Here is an 18,689-nt window from a genome sequence, read left to right as displayed (position 1 = left end):
TAATGCTTTTTTACGTTCCCTCTTAATCAAGATAAACATGACAGAGCTGCTACTCAAACGCAAATACATGCGCCATATTTCGCATTGTCGTTTAGTTCCCGCCGTTAGCTCGCATGGCGTGACGCATTGTGCACGCTGTCGTTTAGTCTGTTATATTGTTCCGCCTCGTATGCACACCGTTGTTTAGTTAGCCTCATTGTCACACGGTTGGCGCATAATTAGCGCGGCTCCTTTGTTACCTTTTTTTGCCTGCTCGTTCGTTTTATATATGCTTCTTGTCTTCGGTCAATAAACGTCTTCTCTTGCTCAGAGTTTCGGCTCAACTTATTGGCAATGAATGAATACTCAAATCTTCATAATCGACATCAAAGTAGATCCGATAGATGCCAATTTAGGGTGTCGATATGTGTTTGAATAAAGGTTTTATTGCTTGGACGATGGTAATGGAAAATTTAAAATTTGACCGCGTTAGCCATGAGGGGAACTTCATGAAAGGATGTGGGTGTTTGCCCAAGTGATAAATCGCCTTTAAACCACAGTTTAACGAAACATTGTACTCTCATTCAAAAAAACTTTGAAGAAAGGTTCGAAATCTGTCCTGGCCCAATTTTTTTAAGCTTTTTACCCGCAATTACTCTAAGACCTCTAACTGCCGCTCAACTGCGAGGATCATTTCCTCACGTGAATGTTATGTAGTTCATTTTAAGATTTTCTGAGAACTTTGAAAATTTGAGGCGCAATTCACTCGCGGAGAAAGGAAAATGAAGCAGTGTGGTTAAACCAAAGCGGTATGCGGCTGTCGAAACATAATTTCCTGAGAACAGTTACAAACTGACTTTAAGAATTTCACTGTTCTTTCAATACTGTACTAAATGATTAAAATTTTCGATAATTATTATAATTGAAAATCTTAAGTTTATTTAATTACTAAGGAAATTTTAAATGAGATTGAGTTACAGTAAAGCTTAAGCAAAGTAAATTCCGGCTTCCAATGGCTCTTCCCGCAATAATTTTGAGTATTCCATGGTCAAGAGAAAAAAATAACTGTTTATATCCCCTAGCCCATGGTCTACTGGGTGTAAGTCGTTAATTATTTATCTGTGGCTTTACTGAACATTTTATATCAATTTGAAAAAACTCGAGAGATGATTTTGTGATTTTTTGGCGTGGTCATTTAGGGCTCTACGGAATTGATCGATTAGTCTCGCTGACGTTGTTGATTCTGACGTTTCTTCAATTCCCGCCCACGCACCTGCTTTTTTCTTTCTACTAATATTGGCGAATAATTGTGCGTTTCTGGTAAGGCCAACCAGGCGATGGATGGGACGCTTGTCACCGAACTATGTTTGCTGATAAGAAGGGGCACTGGCCGGATCGGAATTACCACTCCGCAAAGAAGGGGCACTGGCCGAATCGGAATTACCACTCCGCTTGTTGGCGGTCTTCGTTAAATGTTGCTAGTTGCCATTTTTGGAGGCCACGTTGTTTTCATACCTAAATGTACCTTAGTTTTGCAATTTTAATGAGTAAAGTCTAATGTTTTGTTTATCGTTCTCGTTTTGTGCCATTTTTTTGACGCAGACGAAATTTTTTACTAGTTCGCGCGAAGCTTCACGAAGAGGATCTTATTTTTACATTTAAAAGATCTAAGGCGGACTCTACAGCGAAGAAATACGGGAAAGAGATTTTAGTTTATAGTCTGGTGTGCGACTCGTGCCTCCTTTACCCGTTGCTCCCGTAGTCGCGAATATTTTAAGAGAGATTGCTAAAGTTGCACAGACTGCAAAAGTTACAAGTCGTCAATGATATCTATTTTCTAGAAAGCACTTCTACAACTTTACAAGAAACTTGACCGCTGAGTTTGTAGAAATCCGATTATAACTTTCCAACTTTATACTAATTGCTTACTACTATTTGAACTGAAATGCGAAATAAAAGTCAGTTTGGTTCACCTGCCCATCCAACCATTAAGGCGCGTGGTTTTATATTGCAGTATTTAAGGGAAAAATAATTTACTACCGTCTGAGCATGGCAAACTAGAACTTTAAACGTTTTCCTGTAGAAGTTCTCAGATTTCCTGAGTCTTCATTCTTACATGCTAACCATCTTGTGGGAGACTTCAATTTTCATATGATCACCCGTTCTATGTCTGAAAACACCAACTATACTACAACATTAATCTTGACGACAACTTCAAAAATCCCAATCATAAGCAACAAAGAGATACAGAAAAAAAACGTAGGTTCGCCTATTACTTCCAAAGAACTTATGGCTTGCGACTTCCTCTCAAGGAAAACAAGTTAACGTAGAAGGTTGCTATAGTTTCAATAAAAGATGATAAACACTCTTCCCATTTGTGCCGCGTTTTTTATTTAGTTCAGATTAACCCTTTAATGAATTAAAACCCTTAACCCAACAAGATTTTCAATTTACTCAGGTAGAACTTCTAATTCCATCCAATCCATTTTGTGCATTGCTGCATTTCTGCATTGAGTCTATCTTTACGGCCTAAGGAAAAGATTAGAAAAGATTATTTAAGATAAAAACTCGATTTATCATGTTGACAATAGAAATTTTATGTTCATGGCTGTGTGATAAATAATCGTGATACCGTAATGATTCGATTTACCGCTCTCGCTATAATAAGCGCACCCTCTCTAATAAGCTCTCTCATCTATTTAATTTATCACTCATTTTAAAATTTTGTGACAATTGCGTGCAGCTGGCTGCCGCTGGTCGTTCTATCCAGGAAGGTTCACCAAGGATCCAGGGGGAACCAGTCTGTTTTTGATCCTTTTCAAAATAAATGTCAAAGCTTTGTTTGTACATTATGCTGTTCCTCAAAAAATAAAATAACGTCTTGTCCCTAATAAGCCCCCTGTGTCCGATGGGCACCCTCCCTTGAGGTATCAAAAGTAAACAAGCGCCCAGGAGCTAAATCGAATCATTACGGTAATAAAAATATCGTTTATTTTAATATTGAGCTACTGTGCAGTGTTGTTTAAATGTCGCCACTTAAATTTTATCTTACGCGTGACTTGCCTTACATTCTTGATGATCGTTTTTTTTTTATAGTGTTTGTTAATTTTCTTCTTCTAATTGGTATCCAGACTATTAAGATCGGTGTTATTTTTAAATAACACCGATTTTAAATTTAAAAAAATTTAAATACGACAGTGCAAACCCCCCATCCCCCTCCCACAGTTTCTTCCCATAAGGACTGACCTAGACAGATCTGAGAATTGAAGATTCTGGCCCGCTCAGATGCTTCAGTGAAAATAAATAGTTGTTACTTCTGTTGTTCTGGCTTTTATTCTTTTCTATACTTTTAGCATTGAGAATTAACATTGAAGAGAATATGAGCAAAAGTCTCTATCCAAGTTACCTGGTGTAGACAAAGTTGGTGAGTTTCATTCCAACACCAAGACCGTTGTCATCTATCTTGCATTTGGACGATACTCCATACTTTTTAAACTCCTGCACTTTTCCATCACTTGTTGTAAAACACCTGTTCCTGTTCTGTACAACAAATAGAGAAGAAGATTAAAAATGGTCGGGAATCAAGATTACAGTCTACCTTGTGAGTTACCTAAGGAAAATCGCATTTGCAACGTTTTTAAAACGATCACTAAAAACCAAGCCCAAAGGGGTGTACTGCAATTTTAGTTATGTTTATACAACCGAGTGTTTCGTTCGACTGAGTCAGATATCTCACACACTTGCTCATGGAAACTAATTAAATAGTCTTATGAATGTTAGACTAAGTTAAACAAATCTTTTTCACTCACTCGAATACCAAAAATCTTGAAACCTTTCTTTTCCGCTGCAATTTTGCACTTATCAAATACGTCTTGAATGCTTAGTTTCTTTCCATGGATGGTAGCGATTTTACGTCCGAGAACCATTTTCGCTTTCCTCTTGTGCTCTTTGAAACATCCTTCAGATTTCCACGCGACTGCAACAAACGAATTTGGAAGAAGTCAATGGGCCAAAATGTTGAGTTCGAATTTGGTGGAAAAAAAACAAACATATGGATTAAAACATCTGTCAAGTGATAAGTCTGACTTTTGTAGTCTATGTTTGACTAAACACTGTTCAAAATTTCCACCAAAGGTCTCACTAGGAACATAAAGGACTAAAAAAAAAATCTTGATGAACCCTCAATTCTTGTGGAAAAACTTGAGTCCGAGTCTGGTGGAAAAAACAAACAAACAGATGGATGAAAGCATCTGTCCAATGAGAAGTCTGACTTTTTTAGTCCATGTTTGACTATAAATTGTTCAAAATTTCAACCTTAGGTCTCGGCAGAAACATAAAGGACTGAAAAAAAACTAATCTTGGTGAATCCTTGATTCTTATGGAAATACTCCGAATCCTACTTTGAAGGCAAACTGGATGAAACGAGGTATGGTCACAAGAGGGTTTGATCTGTGGCGAAAATGCAACTGAGGTTATCAGCCGAGGGATTCCAAATGAATTTAACAGTTGTTAAAGTAAGTGAAGAATTTGTCGGAATCCTGTCTACTTTGGTAAAAGCTACTTTTTGAAGGTTATTTAGTGTCGTGTGGGTAGCAATTTTTTATGTATTAATCGTAAATATAAACTCTGTGCTTTATATTTACGCTCAAATTTGATGAGACAGCGACATAAACTTAAAGGCAAAACACAGAGAATCTTTAGGTTCCTCTTCGAAACCCTTTATTTGTTCCATGAGAGGGCTAACTCAGAAGTCGTTAATTGTAATGACTATAAAAGTTGATTGTCTTCGCCCAGAAAGTGTATAGATTTGAAGTGATTTGAAGACATTTAAAATGAGAACGTTGTTTCACCAATTAGTTGGAAGGATGAAAAAGTTGGAAGTAATGGTAACTTTCAATGGCTCTAGACCATTTACTGTTGAAATCCGACGCGCATATCAACGTTGCTTTCGCACATCGAGTGTCTTTTAGCGCATATGGCAATACAGACTACCCACAAAAAGAGTTCATCCTCAGAGCCTAGATTAGCGAGTAAAAGAACTGGTAGCATTGCTCTAGTTCAAACTGAGCTTGCCAGACAACGCGAAGATCGTCCGCAGGACCTACACAGGCAAATACCATACTGAGGAACACTGACACCATAGGCAACCGAAAAGGTTTGGACAAACAAAATTTTTATTCATTCTCTTAGAAAAAAACAATTGAGGAGACTTTCCCTTGAAAGGGGACTAAGCTGCTGGCCGTAAGTGATTTCCCAAGACCAAAAAGATAGTTAATTCAAAGACGCATCAAACCTTCATCACAGTTTTTCCCATCCCATCCTGCAGGACATGGCTGACAACTGTAACCATCTTGAGTAATCTTACAACTGGCTCCATTCTTACAAGGAGATGATTGACATTCATCAACTGTTGCAAAAGAATGTCAACAATAATCCATGATCACAAAATAACCCATCAAATCATAGCATCCCAATGAGCTGTGAAAGACTAAATAATAGAAACTCCTCAAACAGAATTTGGAAGAGTAGCAAAACGCAAGAGAGTTTTTGCTTAGGGTCATTTTCCGTTGACAGGAAGATAGACAACTACTGTCATTTACTCGAATTGGTGGAAGAAAGGGGAACCTTTTGCGCTTTGTCATAGATCATTGGAAACATTACATTACCAAGTAAAGCATAAGCAAAAATATGAAATGGAAGTTGCACTTAAGCCCCTCTGGGACAAAAGGTGAATTCATATCCCTAACCGGAACAGTGTATCCCATAAGATCATGCCCGTCACACCAACTGCGTTCGTCGAGGATGCAGCTGGGGCTACACTAGTAGGATGGCTTATTTATTTGTTGAGGTAGGTGACTTTGATTTTCCACACAGAAAATTACCTTAAATATGGAGGGCTTCATCTCAGGAAATGAAACATGCAAAGGTGTTTAAGTGCTATTGATAGTAATGATTAGTGTCTAGTGAAAATTTTATGGCTCGCTGAGGGAAACCAAACACACTTCGTTGACTATCAACTAAAACTTCCAATAGACTATTTTGAAAAATTGGCACATGAACAAATCACAACCTCAAGCGCCCAAAACAGTACTTAGCATTTTAGGAACAAATCACAACCTCAAGCTCTCAAAACAGTATTTAGCATTTTTAATCCCCCCTACATGTTGTAAGGAGGAGGGTAGCCTATATCCACCCCATAAATGTTATTAGGTCAATACAGGCTTCTTAAGTAGCAGAGAGGATTGAAAGCTAACTCTGAACCAGTTTTCGTTTCACTCTCCCTGTCAGCATAATCGGAAAAACAGTCGCTTAGATTTTATGGAAAAACAAACTTTCTTATAATGCTAAAAGGAGATTGTCAATATTGTGAAGGGTTAGCGTTAAATGCTATTTTGTTTCTTACAGCCGGTCAATAAAGGTAATAATCGTTTTAAAAACTTCTTTATTGAATTTAATATTGCTAAATTTATAACTTTTATTCCTTACCGCAGTTAGCCCAGTTTCCCACGTAAACGTCATCAAATGAACACCATCCGTTTGTACAAGATTGGTAAGTTACTCCTCCATACTCAAAAGGAAAAACACAGCAACGGCCTTGAGGATCGTCCGTCTTTTTGCCAGGCGGACAAGGGAGCCCTGTAGAAGAATCACAATAACTGTGTTACGTTCTTTACGAAATCAATCTACACATGCACAAAAGTATTCGTTGAACATAACTGATGTACTGTTAAAAGTTTACTCACGCTTTTCGCAGGTGTCTCCTTCAAAGTCATCAGTGCATTTGCACGAGAATGAATCAAGACCCGTCATTGTGCATGTTCCACCATTTTTACAGGGATGTGATTTACAGGGGCTCACTAAGGAAACGAAACATTATGATTAGCAGAGTAGAAGTCCGTTATGATTGGCAAATTAGTCGCCTCTATTTGCAAAAAAATGTCTAAAACGATCACATTTATCATGCTTATACCTTTTTCACAAGTTTCTCCATAATATCCGTCGGCACATTTACAGCTGTAAGAGTCATCTCCAGTTACTGTGCAGTCTCCCCCATTTTGGCAAGGGCTCTTTGTGCACGGGTTCACTAGGGTTCATAACAAAACTTTGCATTAAGCGGCCTTAGTTATTTATTTGTTGAGGTAGGTGGATTTGTTTTCCACACAGAAAACTACCTTAAACATGAAGGGCTTTATCTCAGGAGTGAAATATGCAAAGGTATTTAAGTGCTATTGACACATCAAAGGTAGTGACTCCAGTATCTTTTATTCTCACTCAAACCCAAATTGCTTAGAATCCGTACTTATTGATTAACTCTAAAATATTGATGTTTGGCTAAAATGCAATAAGCTCTCAGTTAATATGAAGAAAACTAGCTAAGTAATTTTTAAACCCAGACAGAAGAAATTTAACTCCGGCATTTCTCTCTTCTTTGGAGGTAAACCCCTACAACAATCTAACATAATTAAATTCCTTGTGGTCTATATTGATGATCATCTCACCTGGAAACACCATATCAGCTGTGTATGTATACAAATCGCTAAATCAATAGGTATTATATTCAGGTCTCGCTTTTTCCTATCCTATCTAAACTCACTTTGTACTACACCTTAATGTATCCTTATATCGTCTATTGTAACTGCGACTGGTTGCACATACGTATCTAACTTAAATAGAATTTATTTCTTGCAAAAGGGAGCCAGGCTATCACCAACACAGACTATGGAACCCATTCCGCTTCTTTATTCTCCAAACTAGGAATTTTAGATATTTTCCAAGTCAATACGTTTGAAATCGCCAAATTCTTATTTGATTATAGAAATAACTTATTGCCTCCATTGCTTCTCAATCTTTTTGTAACGAATAACCAAATTCACAACTATGGTACCAGAACAGCCAATAATTATCGCACGCATTTGTGCCGTACAAATTTCAAGCAATTTACAATTCTCTACAAAGGTCCTAAAATTTGAAACTCTCTTCCTGTTTCAGTCACTCGTTCGTCAAACCTTCTTAGTTTGAAGACGAAAATGCAAGAGTTTTTACTTAAATAATCGCTGAATTGGCCTTGCCGCACATTCGCAGCACTTTTTCTTTACTTCATTTATTAATTTAAGTGAGGTGGCCTTCCCATAAGCCAGGTGGCTTCCTGGGTCTCCTCGCCTTCTAGCTATAACTGCTGTGAATAAATTTTTTTGTATTGTGTAAATGAGGCAAATAAAATATACGATGATGATGATTTGTGGGTAGTGAAAATTTTGTAGCTCGCTGAGAGAAACCAAACACACTTCGTTGACTATCAACTAAAACTTCCAATAGACTATTTTGAAAAATTGGCACATGAACAAATCACAACCTCAAGCGCCCAAAACAGTATTTAGCATTTTTACTCCCCCCTACAGATTGTGCGGAAGAGGGTAACCAATATCCACTCCATAAATGTTTTTAGGTCAACACAAGCTTGTTAAGTGGCAAAGAGGATTGAAAGCTAACTCTGAACCAGTTTCCATTTAACTCTCCCTATCAGCATAATCGGAAAAGTTGCCTGTTTTTATCAACAGTCGCTTAGATTTTATGGAAAAACAATCTGTCATATAATGCTGAAAGGAGATTGTCGATATTGTGAAGGGTTAGCGTTGAATGCTATTTTGTTTCTTACAGCCGGTCCATAAAGGTAATAATCGTTTTAAAAACTTCTTTATTGAATTAAATATTGCTAAACTTGTAACTTTTATTCCTTACCACAGTTAGCCCAGTTTCCCACGTAAACTTCGTCAAAGGAACACCATCCGTTTGTACAAGATTGGTAAGTTACTCCTCCATACTCAAAAGGAAAAACACAGCAACGGCCTTGAGGATCGTCCGTCTTTTTGCCAGGTAGACAAGGGAGCCCTGTAGAAGAATCACAGTAATTGTGTTATGTTCTTTACGAAATCAATCTACACGTGCACAAAAGCATTCATTGAACATAACTGATGTACTGTTAAAAGTTTACTCACGCTTTTCGCAGGTGTCTCCTTCAAAGTCATCAGTGCATTTGCACGAGAATGAATCAAGACCCGTCATTGTGCATGTTCCACCATTTTTACAGGGATGTGATTTACAAGGGCTCACTGAGGAAATGAAACATTATAATTGGCAGAGTAGAAGTCCGTTATGATTGGCAAATTAGTCGGCTCTATGTGCAGCAAATGTTTAAAACGATCACATTTATCATGCTTATACCTTTTTCACAAGATTCTCCATAATATCCGTCGGCACATTTACAGCTGTAAGAGTCATCTCCAGTTACTGTGCAGTCTCCCCCATTTTGGCAAGGGCTCTTTGTGCACGGGTTCACTAGGGTTCATAACAAAACTTTGCATTAGGCGGCCTCGGTTATTTATTTGTTGAGGTAGGTGGATTTGTTTTCCACACAGAAAATTACCTCAAATATGGAGGGCTTTATCTTAAGAAATAAAATCTGCAAAGGTATTTAAGTGCTATTGACACATCAAAGGTAGTGATTTGCGTCTAGTGAAATATTGTGGCTCGCTGAGGGAAACCAAACACACTTCGTTGACTATCAACTAAAACTTTCAGTAGAGTATTTTGAAAAATTGGCACATGAACAAATCACAACCTCAAGCTCTCAAAACAGTATTAAGCATTTTTCTCCCTCCTACATGTTGTAAGGAAGAGGGTAACCAATATCAACTCCATAAACGTTTTTGAGTATCTCAGGAAATGCAAAGGTATTTAAGTGCTATTGACACATCAAAGGTAGTGATTTGCGTCTAGTGAAAATTTTGTGGCTCACTGAGGGAAACCAAACACACTTCGTTGACTATCAACTAAAACTTCCAATAGACTACTTTGAAAAACTGACACATGAACAAATCACAACCTCAAGCTCTCAAAACAGTATTTAGCATTTTTCTCCCTCCTACATGTTGTACGGAAAAGGGTAACCAATATCAACTCCATAAACGTTTTTGAGTCAACACAAGCTTGTTAAGTAGCAGAGAGGATTGAAAGCTAACTCTGAACCAGTTTTCGTTTAACTCTCCCTGTCAGCATAATCGGAAATGTTGCCTGTTTTCATCAACAGTCGCTTAGATATTATGGAAAAACAAACAGTCTTATAATGCTGAAAGGAGATTATCGATATTGTGAAGGGTTAGCGTTGAATGCTATTTTGTTTCTTACAGCCGGTCCATAAAGGTAATAATCGTTTTAAAAACTTCTTTATTGAATTTATTATTTCTAAATTTATAAATTTTATTCCTTACCGCAGTTAGCCCAGTTTCCCACGTAAACTTCGTCAAAGGAACACCATCCGTTGGTACAAGATTGGTAAGTTACTCCTCCATACTCAAAAGGAAAAACACAGCAACGGCCTTGAGGATCGTCCGTCTTTTTGCCAGGTGGACAAGGGAGCCCTGTAGAAGAATCACAATAATTGTGTTACGTTCTTTACGAAATCAATCTACACATGCACAAAAGCATTCGTTGAATATAACTAATGTACTGTTAAAAGTTTACTCACGCTTTTCGCAGGTGTCTCCTTCAAAGTCATCAGTGCATTTGCATGAGAATGAATCAAGACTCGTCATTGTGCATGTTCCACCATTTTTACATGGATGTGATTTACAAGGACTCACTGAGGAAATGAAACATTATAATTGGCAGAGTAGAAGTCCGTTATGATTGGCAAATTAGTCGCCTTTATGTGCAACAAATGTCTAAAACGATCACATTTATCATGCTTATACCTTTTTCACAAGTTTCTCCATAATATCCGTCGGCACATTTACAGCTGTAAGAGTCATCTCCAGTTACTGTGCAGTCTCCCCCATTTTGGCAAGGGCTCTTTGTGCACGGGTTCACTAGGGTTCATAACAAAACTTTGCATTAGGCGGCTTCGGTTATTTATTTCTTGAGGTAGGTGGATTTGTTTTTCACACAGAAAATTACCTCAAATATGGTGGGCTTTATCTTGGGAAATTAAATTTGCAAAGGTATTTAAGTGCTATTGACACATCAAAGGTAATGATTTGTGTTTAGTGAAAATTTTGTGGCTCGCTGAGGGAAACCAAACACACTTCGTTGACTATCAACTAAAACTTCCAGTAGAGTATTTTGAAAAATTGGCACATGAACAAATCGCAACCTCAAGCTCTCAAAACAGTATTTAGCATTTTCTCCCTCCTACATGTTGTAAGGAAGAGGGTAACCAATATCTACTCCATAAACGTTTTTGAGTCAACACAAGCTTGTTAAGTAGCAGAGAGGATTGAAAGCTAGCCCTGAACCAGTTTTCGTTTAACCCTCCCTGTCAGCATAATCGGAAAAGTTGCCTGTTTTTATCAACAGTCGCTTAGATTTTATGGAAAAACAAACTATCTTAAAAAGCTGAGAAAAGACAGTCAATGTTGTAAAAGATTAGCGTTGAATGCTATTTTGTTTCTTACAGCCGGTCAATAAGGGTAATAATTGTTTTAAAAAACTTCTTTATTGAATTTAATATTGCTAAACTTGTAACTTTTATTCCTTACCGCAGTTAGCCCAGTTTCCCACGTAAACTTTGTCAAATGAACACCATCCGTTGGTACAAGATTGGTAAGTTACTCCTCCATACTCAAAAGGAAAAACACAGCAACGGCCTTGAGGATCGTCCGTCTTTTTGCCAGGTAGACAAGGGAGCCCTGTAGAAGAATCACAATAATTGTGTTAGGTTCTTTACGAAACAAATCTACACATGCACAAAAGCATTCGTTGAACAGATCTGATGTACTGTTAAAAGTTTACTCACGCTTTTCGCAGGTGTCTCCTTCAAAGTCATCAGTGCATTTGCACGAGAATGAATCAAGACCCGTCATTGTGCATGTTCCACCATTTTTACAGGGATGTGATTTACAAGGGCTCACTGAGGAAACGAAACATAATATATGGCAGAGTAGTGGTTCGTTATGATTGGCAAATTAGTCGGCTCTATGTGCAACAAATGTCTAAAACGATCACATTTATCATGCTTATACCTTTTTCACACGTTTCTCCATAATATCCGTCGGCACATTTACAGCTGTAAGAATCATCTCCAGTTACTGTACAGTCTCCCCCATTTTGGCAGGGGCTCTTTGTGCACGGGTTCACTAGGGTTCATAACAAAACTTTGCATTAGGCGGCCTCGGTTATTTATTTGTTAAGGTAGGTGGATTTGTTTTCCACACAGAAAATTACCTTAAATACGGAAAGCTTTATTTTAGGAAACAAATCCTATGAACACATGAACAAATCACAACCTCAAGCTCTCAAAACAGTACTAGCTTTTTTCTCCCTCCTACATGTTGTAAGGAAGAGGGTAACCAATATCAACTCCATAAACGTTTTTGAGTCAACACAAGCTTGTTAAGAAGCAGAGAGGATTGAAAGCTAACTCTGAACCAGTTTTCGTTTAACCCTCCCTGTCAGCATAATTGGAAAAGTTGCCTGTTTTTATCAACAGTCGCTTAGATATTATAGAAAAACAAACTGTCTTATAAACCTGAAAGGAGATTGTCGATATTGTGAAGGGTTAGCGTTGAATGCTATTTTGTTTCTTACAGCCGGTCAATAAGGGTAATAATCGTTTCAAAAAACTTCTTTATTGAATTTAATATTGCTAAACTTGTAACTTTTATTCCTTACCGCAGTTAGCCCAGTTTCCCACGTAAACTTCGTCAAATGAACACCATCCGTTGGTACAAGATTGGTAAGTTACTCCTCCATACTCAAAAGGAAAAACACAGCAACGGCCTTGAGGATCGTCCGTCTTTTTGCCAGGTAGACAAGGGAGCCCTGTGGAAGAATCAGAATAATTGTGTTACGTTCTTTACGAAACAAATCTACACATGCACAAAAGTATTTGTTGATCATAACTGATGTACTGTTAAAAGTTTACTCACGCTTTTCGCAGGTATCTCCTTCAAAGTCATCAGTGCATTTGCACGAGAATGAATCAAGACCCGTCATTGTGCATGTTCCACCATTTTTACAGGGATGTGATTTACAAGGGCTCACTGAGGAAACGAAACATAATATTGGCAGAGTAGTGGTTCGTTATGATTGGCAAATTAGTCGGCTCTATGTGCAACAAATGTCTAAAACGATCACATTTATCATGCTTATACCTTTTTCACAAGTTTCTCCATAATATCCGTCGGCACATTTACAGCTGTAAGAATCATCTCCAGTTACTGTACAGTCTCCCCCATTTTGGCAAGGGCTCTTTGTGCACGGGTTCACTAGGGTTCATAACAAAACTTTGCATTAGGCGGCCTCGGTTATTTATTTGTTAAGGTAGGTGGATTTGTTTTCCACACAGAAAATTACCTTAAATACGGAGGGCTTTATTTTAGGAAACAAATCCTATGAACACATGAACAAATCACAACCTCAAGCTCTCAAAACAGTACTAGCTTTTTTCTCCCTCCTACATGTTGTAAGGAAGAGGGTAACCAATATCAATTCCATAAACGTTTTTGAGTCAACACAAGCTTGTTAAGTAGCAGAGAGGATTGAAAGCTAACTCTGAACCAGTTTCGTTTAACCCTCCCTGTCAGCATAATCGGAAAAGTTGCCTGTTTTTATCAACAGTCGCTTAGATATTATAGAAAAACAAACTGTCTTATAATCCTGAAAGGAGATTGTCGATATTGTGAAGGGTTAGCGTTGAATGCTATTTTGTTTCTTACAGCCGGTCAATAAGGGTAATAATCGTTTCAAAAAACTTCTTTATTGAATTTAATATTGCTAAGCTTGTAACTTTTATTCCTTACCGCAGTTAGCCCAGTTTCCCACGTAAACTTCGTCAAATGAACACCATCCGTTGGTACAAGATTGGTAAGTTACTCCTCCATACTCAAAAGGAAAAACACAGCAACGGCCTTGAGGATCGTCCGTCTTTTTGCCAGGTAGACAAGGGAGCCCTGTGGAAGAATCAGAATAATTGTGTTACGTTCTTTACGAAATAAATCTACACATGCCCAAAAGTATTTGTTGATCATATCTGATGTACTGTTAAAAGTTTACTCACGCTTTTCGCAGGTGTCTCCTTCAAAGTCATCAGTGCATTTGCATGAGAATGAATCAAGACCCGTCATTGTGCATGTTCCACCATTTTTACATGGATGTGATTTACAGGGGCTCACTGAGGAAAGGAAACATTATGATTGGCAGAGTAGTAGTCCGTTATGATTGGCAAATTAGTCACCTCTATGTTCAAGAAATGTCTAAAATAATCATATTTATCGTGCCTGTACCTTTTTCACAAGATTCTCCATAATATCCGTCAGCACAGTTACAGCTGTAAGAATCATCTCCAGTTACTGTGCAGTCTCCCCCATTTTGGCAAGGGTTGTTTGTGCACGGGTTCACTAGGGTTCATAACAAAACTTTGCATTAGGCGGCCTCGGTTATTTATTTCTTGAGGTAGGTGGATTTGTTTTCCACACAGAAAATTACCTTAGATATGGAGGGATTCATCTCAGGAAATGAAATCTGCAAAGGTATTTAGGTGCTATTGACACGTTAAAGGTAATGACTTGTGTCTAGTGAAAATTTTGTGGCTCGCTGAGGGAAACCAAACACACTTCGTTGATTATCAACCAAAAAATTCCAATAGACTATTTTGAAAAATTGGCACATGAACAAATCATAACCTCAAGCTCTCAAAGCAGTATTTAACATTTTTACTCCCCCCTACATGTTGTACTGAAGAGGGTAACCAATATCCACTCCATAAATGTTTTTGAGTCAACACAAGCTTGTTAAGTAGCAAAGAGGATTAAAAGCTAACTCTAAATCAGTTTTCGTTTAACCCTCCCTGTCAGCATAATCGGAAAAGTTACCTGTTTTTATCAACAGTTGCTTAGATTTTATGGAAAAACAAACTGTCTTATAATGCTGAAAGGAGGTTGTCGATATTGTGAAGGGTTAGCGTTGAATGCTATTTTGTTTCTTATAGCTAGTCAATAAAGGTAATAATCGTTTCAAAAAACTTCTTTATTGAATTTAATATTGCTAAGCTTGTAACTTTTATTCCTTACCGCAGTTAGCCCAGTTTCCCACGTAAACTTTGTCAAATGAACACCATCCGTTGGTACAAGATTGGTAAGTTACTCCTCCATACTCAAAAGGAAAAACACAGCAACGGCCTTGAGGATCGTCCGTTTTTTTGCCAGGTAGACAAGGGAGCCCTGTGGCAGAATCAGAATAATTGTGTTACGTTCTTTACGAAATAAATCTACACATGCCCAAAAGTATTTGTTGATCATAACTAATGTACTGTTAAAAGTTTACTCACGCTTTTCGCAGGTGTCTCCTTCAAAGTCATCAGTGCATTTGCATGAGAATGAATCAAGACTCGTCATTGTGCATGTTCCACCATTTTTACATGGATGTGATTTACAGGGGCTCACTGAGGAAAGGAAACATTATGATTGGCAGAGTAGTAATCCGTTATGATTGGCAAATTAGTCGCCTCTAGGCGCAAAAAAATGTCTAAAACGCTCATATTTATCATGCTTGTACCTTTTTCACAAGTTTCTCCATAATATCCTTCGGCACATTTACAGCTGTAAGAATCATCTCCAGTTACTGTGCAGTCTCCCCCATTTTGGCAAGGGTTGTTTGTGCACGGGTTCACTAGGGTTCATAACAAAACTTTGCATTAGGCGGCCTCGGTTATTTATTTGTTGAGGTAGGTGGATTTGTTTTCTACACAGAAAATTACCTTAGATATGGAGGGATTCATCTCAGGAAATGAAATCTCCAAAGGTATTTAGGTGCTATTGACACGTTAAAGGTAATGACTTGTGTCTAGTGAAAAATTTGTGGCTCGCTGAGGGAAACCAAACACACTTCGTTAACTATCAACTAAAACATCCAATAGACTATTTTGAAAAATTGGCACATGAACAAATCGCAACCTCAAGCTCTCAAAACAGTATTTAGCATTTTTACTCCCCCTTACATGTTGTACGGAAAAGGGTAACCAATATCCCCTCCATAAATGTTTTTGAGTCAACACAAGCTTGTTAAGTAGCAGAGAGGATTGAAAGCTAACTCTGAACCAGTTTTCGTTTAACTCTCCCTGTCAGCATAATCGGAAAAGTTACCTGTTTTTATTAACAGTCGCTTAGATTTTATGGAAAAACAAACTCTGTTATAATCCTGAAAGGAGTTTGTCGATATTGTGAAAGGCTAGCGTTGAATGCTATTTTGTTTCTTATAGCTGGTCAATAAAGGTAATAATCGTTTCAAAAAACTTCTTTATTGAATTTAATATTGCTAAATTTGTAACATTTATTCCTTACCGCAGTTAGCCCAATTTCCCACGTAAACTTCGTCAAATGAACACCATCCGTTTGTACAAGATTGGTAAGTTACTCCTCCATACTCAAAAGGAAAAACACAGCAACGGCCTTGAGGATCGTCCGTCTTTTTGCCAGGCGGACAAGGGAGCCCTGTAGAAGAATCAGAATATTTGTGTTACGTTCTTTACGAAACAAATCTACACATGCACAAAAGCATTCGTTGAACAAAACTGATGTACTGTTAAAAGTTTACTCACGCTTTTCGCAGGTGTCTCCTTCAAAGTCATCAGTGCATTTGCATGAGAATGAATCAAGACCCGTCATTGTGCATGTTCCACCATTTTTACAAGGATGTGATTTACAAGGGCTCACTAAGGAAACGAAACATTATATTGGCAGAGTAGAAGTCCGTTATGATTGGCAAATTAGTCGCCTCTATGTTCAAGAAATATCTAAAATGATCATATTTATTGTGCCTGTACCTTTTTCACAAGATTCTCCATAATATCCGTCGGCACATTTACAGCTGTAAGAGTCATCTCCAGTTACTGTGCAGTCTCCCCCATTTTGGCAAGGGTTGTTTGTGCACGGGTTCACTAGGGTTCATAACAAAACTTTGCATTAGGCGGCCTCGGTTATTTATTTGTTGAGGTAGGTGGATTTGTTTTCTACACAGAAAATTACCTTAGATATGGAGGGATTCATCTCAGGAAATGAAATCTCCAAAGGTATTTAGGTGCTATTGACACATTAAAGGTAATGACTTGTGTCTAGTGAAAAATTTGTGGCTCGCTGAGGGAAACCAAACACACTTCGTTGACTATCAACTAAAACATCCAATAGACTATTTTGAAAAATTGGCACATGAACAAATCACAACCTCAATGTCCCAAAACAGTATTTAGCATTTTTATTCCCCCCTACATGTTGTACGGAAGAGGGTAACCAATATCCACTCCATAAATGTTTTTGAGTCAACACAAGCTTGTTAAGTAGCAAAGAGGATTGAAAGCTAACTCTGAACCAGTTTTCGTTTAACTCTCCCTGTCAGCATAATCGGAAAAGTTACCTGTTTTTATCAACAGTCGCTTAGATTTTATGGAAAAACAAACTGTCTTATAATGCTGAAAGGAGATTGTCGATATTGTGAAGGGTTAGTGTTGAATGCTATTTTTTTTCTTACAGCCGGTCAATAAAGGTAATAATCGTTTCAAAAAACTTCTTTATTGAATTTAATTTTTATTCCTTACCGCAGTTAGCCCAATTTCCCACGTAAACTTCGTCAAATGAACACCATCCGTTGGTACAAGATTGGTAAGTTACTCCTCCATACTCAAAAGGAAAAACACAGCAACGGCCTTGAGGATCGTCCGTCTTTTTGCCAGGTGGACAAGGGAGCCCTGTGGAAGAATCAGAATAATTATGATACCCTCCGTGCAGGAGAATCTACAAATCCATAAGTCGATTATCCTACGATAACTGCAGCACCGATCAATTCACTGATTTAATTGACCTGCGTTTTCTGACCTGCGTTTTTTGCAAGTGTCTCCTTTAAACTCATCATGAGAATGAACTAGGACCAAGACAGTATATTTCATACTCTCCGAGCATATAATCTTAAGCTTGAAAACAAGCATTAAGTACTTACCACAAAAAATATTCACGCTCAAAACGAGTAGTGTGAGGATATATCTTAGTGATGACTGCATATTTTCTTGTTGTAGGTGCTGAAATAGAATAAAATTGCGTCAGCTCCTTCTTTTTTATTTTCACATAAACAGCTGACATCCCAGTTGATAATTGCATTGTTATTTTGTTGGTAAAGGGAAACTATTTGCAGATTTTGTGGTCTGATGGAACAATCCTGCTACCATGTATTAGCAGATGATATTTGCCTTTAGACAGCAGATTACCGGAGTGGCAGCGTATCCCGTTTAAATCACGAATAAATGTCAGCAGAGCTCAAGCGCACAGAACAGGAAGCCCCATGTAAAAGAAAACATGGTGCCATATGAACCCAGAGAAAGACTGATTTTGCTGATGAGAAGCATTCAAGTGTGAAGTTGTTCATTTGTGAGAGTTTTTTTTAATGCATGACGGTTATAGAATACTAACAACAAATGCCTAATCTTCCAAGATAAGTTAGCCAGCATGCCCACTCATGCCTACCAATAGCGAGTATTTAAGCATTCAGTTGAGAGTTTACAGTTTACAGTTAACAGTCAGTAAGAAATTGAAGAGTGAGAATCAGTGAGTTAGAAAGAGTGAGCAGGGGAACAGAGTTAGGGAAACGACCAGAGTTAACCAGATTGAAGTGAGTTTGTTGTAGGTATTACTAAGGTCGTTTTACAGAAAAGATATATAAAAAGACTGAGA

The 18,689-nt window shown here is 37.9% G+C and overlaps 1 protein-coding gene across 1 annotated transcript in view; it reads right to left on the bottom strand.

The window, feature by feature from the left end:
- The window catches only part of LOC131778413 (fibropellin-1-like), a 72,679-nt gene extending 54,597 nt beyond the window's left edge, over window positions 1–18,082 (bottom strand). The window contains exons 1-23 of the mRNA XM_066172944.1: window positions 17,962–18,082; window positions 17,564–17,713; window positions 16,796–16,909; window positions 16,571–16,684; window positions 16,314–16,463; window positions 15,529–15,642; window positions 15,302–15,415; window positions 15,045–15,194; window positions 14,259–14,372; window positions 14,033–14,146; window positions 13,776–13,925; window positions 13,128–13,241; window positions 12,903–13,016; window positions 12,646–12,795; window positions 11,997–12,110; window positions 11,771–11,884; window positions 11,514–11,663; window positions 10,731–10,844; window positions 10,505–10,618; window positions 10,248–10,397; window positions 8,719–8,868; window positions 6,950–7,063; window positions 6,723–6,836 (exon numbers count right to left, since the gene is read on the bottom strand). Coding sequence (XP_066029041.1) covers window positions 6,723–6,836; window positions 6,950–7,063; window positions 8,719–8,868; window positions 10,248–10,397; window positions 10,505–10,618; window positions 10,731–10,844; window positions 11,514–11,663; window positions 11,771–11,884; window positions 11,997–12,110; window positions 12,646–12,795; window positions 12,903–13,016; window positions 13,128–13,241; window positions 13,776–13,925; window positions 14,033–14,146; window positions 14,259–14,372; window positions 15,045–15,194; window positions 15,302–15,415; window positions 15,529–15,642; window positions 16,314–16,463; window positions 16,571–16,684; window positions 16,796–16,909; window positions 17,564–17,713; window positions 17,962–18,022 — 2,857 coding nt within the window. The 5' untranslated portion in view covers window positions 18,023–18,082. The remainder of the gene's footprint in view (window positions 1–6,722; window positions 6,837–6,949; window positions 7,064–8,718; window positions 8,869–10,247; window positions 10,398–10,504; window positions 10,619–10,730; window positions 10,845–11,513; window positions 11,664–11,770; window positions 11,885–11,996; window positions 12,111–12,645; window positions 12,796–12,902; window positions 13,017–13,127; window positions 13,242–13,775; window positions 13,926–14,032; window positions 14,147–14,258; window positions 14,373–15,044; window positions 15,195–15,301; window positions 15,416–15,528; window positions 15,643–16,313; window positions 16,464–16,570; window positions 16,685–16,795; window positions 16,910–17,563; window positions 17,714–17,961) is intronic.
- Between the last annotated feature and the right edge of the window lie 607 nt (window positions 18,083–18,689).

The sequence above is a fragment of the Pocillopora verrucosa genome, chromosome 10 (genome assembly GCF_036669915.1).
Source record: "Pocillopora verrucosa isolate sample1 chromosome 10, ASM3666991v2, whole genome shotgun sequence".
Classification (NCBI taxonomy): Eukaryota; Metazoa; Cnidaria; class Anthozoa; order Scleractinia; family Pocilloporidae; genus Pocillopora; species Pocillopora verrucosa.
This window is presented reverse-complemented; position numbering and strand designations above follow the sequence as displayed.